This window comes from Prunus avium, chromosome 6 (genome assembly GCF_965620075.1).
Source record: "Prunus avium chromosome 6, drPruAviu1.hap1.1, whole genome shotgun sequence".
Taxonomy (NCBI): Eukaryota; Viridiplantae; Streptophyta; class Magnoliopsida; order Rosales; family Rosaceae; genus Prunus; species Prunus avium.
The window spans coordinates 3,592,626-3,605,886 of NC_142289.1; the positions used below are offsets into that span (position 1 = coordinate 3,592,626).

The 13,261-nt window shown below is 35.8% G+C and overlaps 2 protein-coding genes across 3 annotated transcripts; both read right to left on the reverse strand.

Annotated features, from left to right (window-relative positions):
- Nucleotides 1-344: 344 nt before the first annotated feature.
- LOC110770586 (uncharacterized) lies at nt 345-4,483 on the reverse strand. Of its 2 annotated transcripts, XM_088255225.1 has the most exons (5): nt 4,246-4,483; nt 3,942-4,003; nt 3,157-3,503; nt 1,105-3,068; nt 345-732 (listed from the first exon to the last, which is right to left on the reverse strand). In XM_088255225.1, exons 3-4 carry the CDS (start codon nt 3,498-3,500, stop codon nt 1,118-1,120), a joined length of 2,295 nt encoding a protein of 764 aa, XP_088111351.1. In that variant the 5' UTR covers nt 3,501-3,503; nt 3,942-4,003; nt 4,246-4,483; the 3' UTR covers nt 345-732; nt 1,105-1,117. The 2 variants fall into 2 exon arrangements, with proteins under 2 accessions (XP_088111351.1, XP_021830444.1); XM_021974752.2 differs by lacking the exon at nt 3,942-4,003 and having other exon boundaries at nt 4,246-4,482.
- Nucleotides 4,484-5,142: 659 nt separating this feature from the next.
- LOC110770561 (putative L-cysteine desulfhydrase, chloroplastic) lies at nt 5,143-7,275 on the reverse strand. The gene is made up of 3 exons (XM_021974711.2): nt 7,098-7,275; nt 5,533-6,975; nt 5,143-5,401 (listed from the first exon to the last, which is right to left on the reverse strand). Exons 2-3 carry the CDS (start codon nt 6,970-6,972, stop codon nt 5,387-5,389), a joined length of 1,455 nt encoding a protein of 484 aa, XP_021830403.1. The 5' UTR covers nt 6,973-6,975; nt 7,098-7,275; the 3' UTR covers nt 5,143-5,386.
- Between the last annotated feature and the right edge of the window lie 5,986 nt (nt 7,276-13,261).

Genomic DNA, 13,261 nt, shown 5'->3' on the forward strand with positions numbered 1-13,261 from the left:
ACATTAATCAGTCACTTGGTATGACTGGTCAGACCCACCAAGTCGCCATTTTTTTCCAAGAGTGGTGGCCATTGCTTTCTGGCGTGGTTGCCGGAGAGTGGCCTTGGGGTTTCTTGGGGGTCGATCCAAATGTTCGTGTTGACACATAATCATCATATAAATAGAGTCCACAGATCACATGTTGGCCTACAATTTGGTACCACTCTCCAGCTTTCTCATTCAACCCACATAATATAACATTTACAACTTTACAAAGGGAACCAGTGCACCGTGGTTTTGTGATCGATTTCCCCTTCTCAGTATCGCTTGTATATCGGAATTAAAAAAACGGGCGAAGCAAAATGTTACACATGGAGAACTTGTATTCAATAAATACAAGTTCAAGTCAGCTGCTTTTATCATTCGTCAACTGACCAAAAGGATAATTTACAAGAGAAAGGACATTTTGGCATCTATTCATGCCATTCCAACTTCCATGGACCTTCAAGTAACTCTAAGAACATGCTCCTCCTACTAACAATGTTATAGTCATCACACTCGTTACACTAAGTCAAACTAGCAAATATCCAAGTTAGCAATACAACTACCAAAAGGGAATGATAATTACAACTACATACGTCAGGTTCCATGGCTTGGTTATTTTAAACTAAGAAACAGGTCCCATTCTGTCTCTGAGGTTCCACTAGTCTAGTACAGATTGTGATGCCCTTGCCTTTGTCTTCTGATGCAAACCTATTAGGGGAAAAAAAAGAGCAAATTTAATTATTAAGGTATATTTAAGCTAAAATACATGTCAGCCAAAAATACATTGAACCAAAAAAAGAAATGTAATCCTTAAAGCCTCATTAGCAGCCAGGGAACTCTATTTGAGACATCAAAACAAAAGCTGGTGCTAGCGCAAATTCAAACAAATGCAAGACTATACAAAGAAGCCATACCTACAATGCACTTGAATACTAATGTGCAGCCACCACGTATACTCATCAATAAACCAGTAAAAACATGGACGCATCGGAACAACATGTTTCTTTTGACAACTATCAAAATTGAGATGTAAACTGGGTAAAACATTGAACATTATTCACAAAAAAGGTTGATACTTACAACGTCTAATACTCTACAATAACTCTTTGCAAGTGGACTTGTTGTGCCCAAGACCCTTGCATCTGCTGCACTGGAGTTGACGCTTAGACATCTCTTGTGGTCCATATTTCTTTGTAGTAGGCCGGCCAGGTGGCCGGCGGGTGGGAGGAGGGGTTACTGTCACTGCTAGCTGAGAAGAAGCCTTCACCACAGGCATGTCTACATTCGGAACAGGATGTATTGACTCTGAGTATGTCAGTCTGTAGCTCTCGGTGGTAAAGTATCTTGAACAATAATCATACGGGCTCCGGCCCATACAACCAATGACAGCAATTGCATGGCAGCATGGTAAACCAGTTATCTGCCACCCTCTACAACTACAGTCCCAGCGATCAACATCAACAACTTCAGTGGAGTCACCACGAACCTCAAAAGTGTTACCAACCAAAAGTAGCACTTGGAGGTTTCGGACCTTCTGGGTTTCCTTATCTAGCTTTTCCTCCATGGATGGAGTCAGCCTTGTCAACCATTGATTAGATTCTGCCCTTCTTGTGTAGATCAATTCCATAATCTTACCCCTGATCACATCAACCATCTGTGTTATTGGTAACTCATGTGCATCTGATGCCCAACTATAGAACAGCTCTCCAAAGTTGGATGTCATATGGTTATATCTAGCACCTTGAAAGAATGAATTTGCCCAGTTCTGGGGCTCACTTTGTACAATCCAATTGTAAGCCTCCAGTGAGATACTTTTAATGCTTTCAAGACAACTTTGGAAGTTTTCAGGCCTAGGTGCATAAGCAGCAGCATAAAGATCCTCAACCATGAGTCGCTTCACCTCATGAGAAAACTGCCCTTTCAAGTCTCTGATAAGTTGCTCGGTTAAGTATCGCAGGCAATAGCCATGGTATGAGTCTTTGAATATATCAACAATTGATTCTTTTAATCCCTTCTGCCTGTCTGCCACAAATGTTATAGGGCAAGTTATTGAGAATGCAGATTTTAGTTGTAGTAAAAACCAATGCCAGTTATCATCAGTTTCTGCATCAACCACAGTGAAAGCAACAGGGAAAACCCCATCATTCCCATCTGCAGCTGTTGCCGCCAACAATGTGCCTTGATATTTTGATTTCAAGGGTATGCTATCAAGGAAAAGGAGAGGCCTGCAACCTTGCTGGAAACCGTACAATGAGGCATGGAATGAGACAAATAGGCGATGGAAACTGGAGTCTTCCTTAGTCGTAAAAGTAGCAAGACTACCCGGGTTTGTCTCCATTATCTTGTCACAGAAGAACGGTAACTGGTTATATGCCTCTTTGTATGAACCTTGAAGCTGCTCCTTCGCTATTTCTTTCCCACGCCAGGCCTGAAAGTAGTTTAGCTGTATTCCATATTCCTGCTTGATGTCGTTCACAATATCCTTGGGCTTATAATTGGGTAAGAATTTTAACTTCTCCTTAATTATACTAGCCACCCAACTCCTTGTTGCCTGATGCCCCGTAGTTGCAACAGCCCCTTCGCATGTATGTGTTGGATTCATCTTCTTGATACATATTAACTGAGTGGTTGATAGCCTTGATGCATGAATTCTCCAAGGGCAGCCTTCAGCCTTGCACTTGACAGTCACGCGATGACTATCATTCTTCTTATACCTAAAGGCAAACTGATGTGCAATGGCATATTTACGCAACGATTCACGAAATTCATGAACACTGCTGAATCTTTGGCCCACACCCGTAATAGCATTCTGCCATTGCTGTGCACCTTTAGCATGCTTCTCATCGTTGGGGCCAAGAAGAGGGAAAATGGGTGATATTTCATTGGGTATATCAATATGTGCATCAATAGGGCTGGCATCATCTACAATATCAAGAGAGGCATCAAGTGGGATATCAGGCTGGGTGGTGTCGCCCACAAAGTCCACAACATCGAGAGATGCATCAACTGGAACCACAGTTTCTGATAGAGTTGTTCTGCTCGACCTAAAAAAATCCATGAAATTCTAAAACACTAAAAAGAAAATTTCCAAAACAGTAGTTAAAATACTAGCATGCATATCAAGAGAACTACCTACTGGCAGGCATGTTGGAGACGTCAGGAGCAACTATTTCTTCTATGACATAAATATCAACGGTTGCAAAATCACTGTGGAATTTGATCATGCGCTTGAGATCCTTGTCATTGGAAACAGTAATCAGGGTCTTCTTGTTGCCAGGGAGGAAGTATTTGATGGACATATTGTCATTGCTGCAACTAAACATTTCAGTCACCTCTGTTTTAAACTCGTTAAATGTCATCTGGTCATCAATGTCAATTGCATGAGCGTCACTGCCCCTATATGACAATGTACCATCTTTCTCAGTCAAGAATTCCCCCCCTGACTGACAAATTGCTATGATTTTCTTTCCCTCCATGATCTGTCTCAGTCAAACACAACAAACAAATTCGTATCAAATCATCATAACAGAATCAGGCAATAGATATTATCTACAGTACATTGTCTGTTAACTGTGCACAGTGTCATAAACAGGAGTGCCTCTCTCACCAGACATCATGTCACTTCATATTACAGCAATAAGGGGAAAAGTACTAGTTTAACTTCAGATTTCATTGCTAAGAAATTTAATTGAGCTTAAACTCAATACATAATGCATACTAAACTTAAGCGATCAGACTTTAACTTCTAATTAAGATAGGGGTGTTTCTGGTTACTAACAAATGCACAAAATGTAAACAAAATTAAAATTTCCAGTCTTTAAAACTCATTATTTCATATTTATTTCTATAAAAAAAAGTAAAACAGTCATACAAAATTGCTCCAAATCTAAGTCTTTGGCAGCTGGGAAGGACCTAACCAGACAAAGGATTAAACTTTGTTGCAGATGCAAACTGAGAAAGGCAGCAACTTTCAAAGGCCCTAAAAGGAATTTAACAATAAACGAAAGCATAAGCAAATGGGTACCTAAACTTCGATCGAAACAAATTGGAATATCAAGTTATACCCTAAAAGAAAGAGCCGATACTCTATGAATACCAAAAATTTAGACTTTTTAAGTGAAAAATTTAATCCTGCAGAAGGTATTCTGAAAACCCTAAATTCTGTAATAACGATAGATCAATATGTGAAAGAAAAAAAAGATCGGAAATTGAGATGATCACCTTTTAGAATTGAGACTGAGGTCTCAAACCCCAATGCCCAATTCGATTTTGAAATTGCGATATTGGAATTGGGCTCGCAGCTACGAATTTGGGGAACGCTTAAGTATGCGTGTGAACCCACAAAATCATACCCAAAGAGGGAGAGAGAGAGAGAGAGAGAGAATGGTGGTTAATATGGTTTGTTTGGCTTACTGTTTCTACGTATTTTGGATATATGAATACGTTACATGTGGAATGTCAATGGCACTGGGCAGGGGATATGTGTGTATATATGTATTCTATTTGGTTTCCCACCAGTTCATACGTCTTCTTACTTCACAACCCAGTTTTTTCTTCCTCTTTTTCTTTTCAAAAAAATAGAAAAAAAATAAAAATTTAAGATTTTTCTTACTCTTAGTGAAATAAAATAAAACCACTACATTTCATACTAAATTTATTGTGAAAACCATGTCAACTTTGTTTGCTTACAAGACCTACCTTGTGAATTAATTAAGCAGAGGATGAAACTTTTTTTTCTTTGTTCATAGAAGGATGAAACTTTTTTTTTGGGGAGGTTTTAGTTTTGTATGATTAGCTTTGTGAAGCTATATCATAAATAGAAACCAAGAAAAATAAGTGAGATGTTAATTTCATAGGTGACACATAATGCACATAACAAGTTATAATCTTCAAACCCTTGGAAGAAAGAAAAGGGTACTTTGGGAGTTGACATTTTAAGTTGAAACCCATTTTCGGTTCATAAACCACAAAGCTAATAGACATTGAAGTTGAACCCCAATCTAAGCTATTGGATCAAAGTTGACACATTCAAGTTTTTAAAGGACACATTTATGTCACATGCTACTTAAGAATTTGAAGATATCATGGCCGTACTACTATAATATTCTTAAGTCAATGTTGTGTTCGAATGGAGTCCATTAGTAAGTGGTTGTCGAAAACATCTCTGGAAATTACATTACTTGAAGCTGACTGACAATTGCTTATGTATTCATACACCAACATTTCTGCATATCAAACCCAAAAAACCAAAAACAAAAACAAGTTCATAAACTTTTCTGCATAGATTGTTTGCGTTTCAACTAGCAAGCATGCAGGAGACAGAGAACTATATATATAGCTCTTTTTTATCGAACGGATTTCTTCAGGCCTCATTGAACTGCAGATTAACATAAAACCCCAGGTCAATAACAAGTAAGCAAACCAAATTCAGGAAATTGCAGTGTGTTGTGTAGTATGTCTAGGCTCTAGCTTACAAACCAATAAAGTGGATGAAGGCAATATGTATACCTCAAGAGCGCAAGTGAACCCGTCATGAACAAGTTGATTAATTGCATCTCTGAGCTTGTAATAGTCATCAACTTTGTTGTAAATCTGATGACAAATTCGAACGTACCCTGTTGTCAACACAACCTCTCCATCTTTGGGAGCTTGATAATGTATCCTGACTTCAACACCAAATTTCTTGCGTAAATGTGCCCATAACTTCATAGCATCATCATCACTTGAAATCCCCAAACAAGATGGTAAACCAACCATGATCATGCTAGCACACATATCAGGAGGGCAGCCTAGATTGGTTCCCCAAGCTTCTGCCAACATCTTCCCCATCTCAACAACAGCATCATGATTCATTTTTCTGATTCCCTCAACACCGCCTTCGAACCTCTTAACGAACTCCATAGCTGAAGGAAGCACCAGATATGGAGTATAATCCCTTGTCCCAACCCAAAAACTTTCTTCAGCCAACCCCATACCATACCTATGAGATACAACAGGGTGATGCAATTGCAAATCTGAATATGTAGCTGACTTCCTACAATACAGAAATGCAGCTGCAGGTGGGCAGAAGAACCACTTATACAAAGTACTAGCATAAAAATCTGCCCCAATTTCTTGCATATCAACATCTACGCACCCAACACCATGAGCTGCATCTATGAAAACTTGTTCAACACCTTCTTCCCTACAGATTTTAACCAATTGCTTAACTGGCATTATAACACTTGGCATGCATGTGACATGATCAATCACAGCCAATCTCACTCTCCTACCATTACCCTTTTCTCTCTCCAATGCTTTGCTAAATTCACTTATAATTTCTTCATTGGAATTCAATGGAAAATTAAATTGAACTTCGATAACATATCCACCAGCACGTGAAAAGTAGGCCTTGATTGAGTTCTTCACCGCGCCATAAGCGCAGTGAAACATAATGACAGCATCCCCTTTGTTAAATTTCCCTTCAGCAAAGGCCCATGTTGCTTGCTGCAGGACTATGGCGACAGCAGTGGAGATGTTGTCTACAATGGAGACTTCATCCACATCTTCTGCGTTGATAAGGTCTTTGATTTTGTATCTTGATTCAAGTATCCTGTTCTCAAGCTCATTAAAGTAGAAATGGTCCGGTTGGCTGAGCAATTTGAGCTGCCATTGTTGCAAGGCAGAGATGACAGAGGCAGGGCAGCAACCGAAGCTGCCATTGTTCATCCTGGCAACACCAGGAGCATGGTGAGCAAATTCAGATTGGATTTCGGAGTCTGTAATGAAGGAAGAAGAGAGCTTTGGCGCAATGGGAACATGGTTTTCGATGCCCTCAGCAGCATCTAGGTTAGAGGCCCTTGAGACTTGAAATGAAAGCTTGTGGTAGATGAATTGGAGGGTTCGATAAGGAAGAAGAACAATAAGTAGAACATAGTAACGGCAAAACATAATAATCTTCTCGGCCATGACCTGCGTTACTCAAAAACACAACAACGCATGCACAACAAAAAACATTAAAAAATGAGGATCAGAGCCAAATGTATGGTTGACGCAAGAATTATTTAAACATGATTTTTAATAATAATAAGTACCCTAAGCCGTTGTCGAAAGTAGTTTTCTTTCGTGGATGATGTTGGAATTTGATTATAATACTAGCTGCAAATTACTCCAAGAGATGCAAAGATAAGAGAAAGAGAATGATAAATAGGGAATAAGAGCTCAGAGGTCTGCTCCAGATTCTGAAGCTCAGACTTGTTTCTCTAAATTTCAATTAGGCCTTTCAGTTGTTGACTTGGAGAGAGCAGCCCTTTCTTGAATATTGCATAATTGTCAACATTTTGGTCTGCTGACCAACTAAAGTCTAAAGTGAAGGCTGAAAACAGCCATTACCAATAATGACCTGGTGTATCACTGCGCCCATTTTTTCCCCGTTGGATCAATTGTAATCAATGGCTATTGACAAATTTTTGGAGCATGAGAGAAAAGCAAAACTAAAAAAGGTTTTTTAAAAGAGCCTAAATAAAATATATCCATTAAAAAAACAATTAAACCCCACAGCTCCCCCAGCCAGCCGTCCCTTCCCATTGGATAATTCCACTTCTTTTTTTTTTTCCTTTTGTTTTTGGGCTTTAAAACATTTTTTTTTTTTTTTGCTACAAGCTTTAAGTGCCAGTTTGGCATTGCTTATTTGGAGTGATAAGTGATTTTTTAAAAATTTTGGGAAGCCCAGTCCATTTTTTGATTATAAAAGAATCAGTTTCGAAGAGGCTCTAGGTTTAATGATTATGCAACAATAATTTTCTAATTATGTGGGAATCAGTGCCAACAACACTTTTAACAAACTTATATTTGTTTGTATTATATTTTCTTTTTCTTTTTCTTTTTATACCATGCTTTATATTTTCTTTTTCTTTTTCTTTTTATACCATGCTATATATTTTCTTCTTTCTTCGGTTGTCATGTGTCGCCATATACCATTTAATTTAATTTTTTCTTTGATTTAATTTCTATAAATTATAATAAATAAATTATAAATCTAAAAAATACACCAAAAATTACTACGAACTCCTTGTGACATTCTATACTCTCTCATGCTCCAAAAATATAATTTTGACATTTCAAAAAAATAAAAACAAAAACAAAAACTCATGTTTGTTTCTAAACAAATCAAAACACTAGTTAGTGTTCTATGAACTAACACTCTTGTTTCTTTGATCCAATCATTAACTCAAATACTTGGAATCATGACTTTAGAACTCCATAATCAAAGATAATGTCGTGGGAAGTTTGTAGCAATTTTATTTATATTTTTCTATTTTTTTTTAATGAATTCTTTAAGATAAAAACACACAAAAATAAAATAAAAATTAAAAAAAGGACACGTGGTACAATCATAGAAGGAAACCCAGCAGAAACACTAACGCCACCCCATTATACGGCTGCCACATGTTGCCATATACCATTTAATTTAATTTTTCCTATGATTTAATTTCTAAAAATTATAATAAATAAATTATAAATGCAAAAAATACCAAAAATTCCAACTCCTTGTGACATTCTATACTCTCTCATGCTCCAAAAATATAATTTTGACACTTCAAAAAAAAATCAAACAAAACTCATGTTTGTTTCTAAACAAACCAAAGCACTAGTTAGTGTTTTATGAACTAACACTCTTGTTTCTTTGATCCAATCATTACCATAAATGCAAGTACGTGGAATCGTGACTTTAGACTTCCATAATCAAAGATAATGTCGAGGGGAGTTCGTAGCAAGTTTATGTATATATATTTTTTATTTTAATTAATTTTTTATGAATTCCTTAAGATAAAAACACAAACAATTAAAAAAAGAAACGTGGCACAATCGTAGAAGGCATTCAATAGAAACACTGATGTCGCCCTCTTAAGCTGCTGCTATGTGTCGCCATATACTATTTAATATTATTTTTTATGATTTAACTTCTAAAAATCATTATAAATAAATTCAAAAATTCAAAAAAAATTACATCGAAAATTCCTACAAACTCCTTGTGATGTGACATTCTCTATGCTCTCATGCTACAAAAATATAATTTTGACCCTTAAAAAATAAAAAAACAAAAACTTATCTTTGTTTCTAAACAAACCAAAACAATTGTTAGTGTTCTATGAACTAGCACTTTTATTTCTTTGATCCAATGACTTTTATGAACTCAAATACTTGTAATCATGTTGTTAGACCTCCATAATCGAAGATAATGTCTTGAGGAGTTTATAGCAATTTTAGGTGTATTTTTATGATGTTTAATTACTTTTTTTTATGAATTCTAGAAGATAAAAGCACAAAAAATTTTAAAAGGACATGTGGCGCAATCATAGAATGACACATGGCCGAAACACAGACGACGCCCCATTAAGCTTCTGCCATGTGGCACCATATACTATTTAATACTATTTTTCTATGATTTAACTTATAAAAATCATAATAAATAAATTAAAAATCCAAAAATTAAAAAAGAACACGTGGCACAATCATAATAGATTTGGGTTCATATTTACAAGTTTTTGCACCATGATTACAACTTTGGGGTTCTTTATAATCCATAATCTTGTAATACTATAATTTACATTAGAAATCATCTCTCTTATAATGTTAATGGAAGGGTGGACCTTAGAGAAGTAAATGCGGTCCTTATTCTTGTAAACACAAGGGTTTACAGTATTAAGGACCTCTTTTACAATGTTTTGGACCTCCATGTTCCATAAACATGTAAAGTGTATCCATAAACTTGTAATATCATAAATTACAATAGAAAGGATCTCTATTACATGGTTAAGGTAATTGTGGACCTTGGAGATGTAAAATTGGTACTTATTCTTGTAAATGCAATGGTTTATAACATTAAGGACTCGTATTACAATGCTTTGGACGTAAGCTTTCCATAAACTTGTAACGCAGATCCTTAATCTCGTACATTACAAGATTTGGGTTCTCATTTATGATTTTTTGCAACATGATTACAAGTTTGAGGTTCTTCCTTATCCATAGCGTTGTAATATCCTGATTTACAATTGAAAGGATCCCTCTTACAATGATAAGGTAAGGGTAGACTTTGGAGAAGTAAATGCGGTCATTATTCTTGTAAACACAAGGGTTTACAGTATTACGGACCTCTTTTACAATGTTTTGGACCTCCATATTCCATAAACTTGTAAAGTGTATCTATGAACTTGTAATATCATTAATTACAATAAAAAGGATCTCTATTACAAGGTTAAGGTAATGGTGGACCTTGAAAATGTAAACTTGGTACATATTCTTGTAAACGCAACGGTTTACAACATTAAGGACTCGTATTACAATGGTTTGGACGTAAGCGTTCCATAAACTTGTAAAATGGATCTTTAATCTCGTAGATTACAATATTTGGATTCCTATTTACAAGTTTTTGCACCATGCTTACAACTTTAAAGTTCTTTATAATCCATAATCTTGTAATACTATAATTTACATTAGAAAGGATCTCTCTTATAATATTAAGGTAAGGGTGGACCATGGAGAAGTAAATGTGGTCCTTATTCTTGTAAACACAAGGGTTTACAATAATAAGGACCCCCTTTACAATGTTTTGGAAATCGACATTCCATAAACTTGTAATGGGGATCCTTTCTATTATAAATTAGGGTATTATAAGATTATGGATTATGAAGAACCTTAAACTTGTAATCAGATTGCAAAAACTAATAAATGAGAACCCAAATATTGTAATCTATGAGATTATGGATCCACTTTACAAGTTTACGGAACTCTTGCATCCAAAGCATTGTAATACAAATCCTTAATGTTGTAAACCATTGTATTTACAAGAATAAGGACAAATTTTACATCTCCAGCGTTCACCTTTACCTTTACTTTGTAATAGAGATCCTTTCTATAGTAATTTATGATATTACAAGTTTATGGATACACTTTACAAGTTTAGGGAACATTGAGGTCCAAAACATTGTAAAAGACGTTCTTAATACTCTAAACCCTTGTGTTTACAAGAATAAGGACTACATTTTACATCTCCAAGGTCCACATTTACCAATTCCTTGTAATGTGGACACATGTCCTTGTAAATATGGGATTTACAAAGTTATGGATCGCATGAACATAAACATTGTCATATAGGTGCCAAAACTTGTAAATGGTTACCCAAATCTTGTAACCTACAAGGTTAGGGAGCCTCTTTACAACGTTATGGTACCCTCGTATCCAAAACATTTTAACACAAGTCCTAAAACTTGTAAACCCTCATATTTACTAGAATATGGACCCAATTTTACATCTCCAAGGTCCATATTTACCAATTCCTTGGAATGTGGATCCATATCCTTGTAAATAGGGGATTTACAACGTTATGGATCGTGTGAACCCAAACGTTGTAATACATGTGCCAAAATTTCTAAATTCTTACCCAAATCTTGTAACATACAAGCTTAGGGAACCTCTTTACAACATTCAAGTAAGCATGGACCTTGGAGAAGTAAATATGGTCCTTATTCGTGTAAACACAAGGATTTACAATAGTAAGGACTCATTTGACAATGTTTTGGATGTCCACGTTCCATAAACTTATAAGGTGTATCCATAAAGTTGTAATATCATAATTTACAATAGAAAGGATCTACATTCCAAGATGAAGTCAAAAACGAACCTTGGAGATGTAAACTTGGTCCTTATTCTTGTAAACGCAACGATTTACAATATATTAAGGACCTATATTACAATGATTTGGACATAGGCGTTCCATAAACTTGTAAAAATTTACCCTTAATATCGTAGATGATAAGATTTGGGTTCTCATTTATGCGTTTTTGCACTGTGATTACAACTTTAAGGTTCTTTATAATCCATAATCTGTAATGTTATAATTTACATTAGAAATGATCTATCTTACAATGTTAAGGTAATGGTGAACCTTGGAGATTAAATTTGGTCCTTATTGTGTTTACAATATTAAGGATATTTTTTACAATGTTTTATACGGCAACGTCCAAAATGTTATAGAACTTATAGACCTTGTGTTTACAAGATTATGAATATACTTTACAAGTTATGGAACACTGAGGTTCAAAGCATTATAAAAAGGGTCCTTAATACTGTAAACCCTTGTGTTTACAAAAATAAGGACCACATTTATACAGCCAAGTACCAAGGCCTTGGGAGAAATTTGAACAAGTTTCACATACTATGCAATTGCCAAACAGGCGATGTTAATTGCATATTGTAATGTAATTGCCAAACAGGTAATGGTAATTGCATACTGTAATGCAATTGCTAAACAGGCAATGGTAATTGCATACCGTAATGCCCTTGGTACAAATTTGAACAAGTTTCACATACTATGCAATTGCCAAACAGGCGATGATAATTGCATACTGTAATGTAATTGCTAAACAGGCAATGGTAATTGCATACCGTAATGCAATTGCCAAACAAGATATGGTAATTGCATACCGTAATGCAAGTGCAATATTGAAAAACATGCAATTAATGTCTCCTGGTTTGGGAAGTGCTCATTATGTTGCCAATCCACCTTTAACTCCTCCCATGTTATCTAAATCCCAAACAAATGGTAAATGACGATTTTGTCTTTGAAGGTTAGTAGGAAATTATAAGTAATTTGCAATTAGCAAACGAAGATAGAGTAATTGCGTTTATTAGCTTGCAATTGCCTTTATTTATGCAATTAGTATCTCCCTGTTTGGCAATTATAGGTTACCTAGAACAAGTTCAAATTTCTTGAAGTCTTTGTATTTTATGCATCGTTATCCCAGTTCAAGTTGGTTTCTAAGTTTAGGCGATTACAAATTTATGAATTGGGGTGAATCATGACGTTCTAATTAGCAGGAAAAACTGTGTAAATTAGGACCGAAGTCTTGTAGCACATGTAATGGAATGAGATTTGGACAGTGATTCCAAACAGAGTGTAATTGCATTTGCGAAGTGGTTACCCGCATGCCATGGCCATTTTGCACGTAATTAGTGGCTCCAGCTTGAAAATTTGACATTATTTGAGAGACATTTTGGACATTTATCACATTGACCGCCCCACACCCTCATCTGCACTTCCCGTATATTATTAATGACTAAACTCATAGAAGGTGATTCCTCGCAATTACCAGACAGGGAGCTAGTAATTGCATATGGAAATAACTTAATACATTGCAAATTGCATTTTTAATGGCATTTTCATTCTTTAACTTGTTTCGATGGTCATATAGAATTT

Coding starts and splice junctions, on each gene's coding strand:
- LOC110770561 (XM_021974711.2), bottom strand. CDS start 6,972: ATGGCCGAGAAGATTATTATGTTTTGCCGTTACTATGTTCTACTTATT.
- LOC110770586 (XM_088255225.1), bottom strand. CDS start 3,500: ATGGAGGGAAAGAAAATCATAGCAATTTGTCAGTCAGGGGGGGAATTC. Junction 3,069..3,156: donor TCCAACATGCCTGCCAGTAG/GTAGTTCTCTTG, acceptor GGATTTTTTTAG/GTCGAGCAGAACAACTCTAT.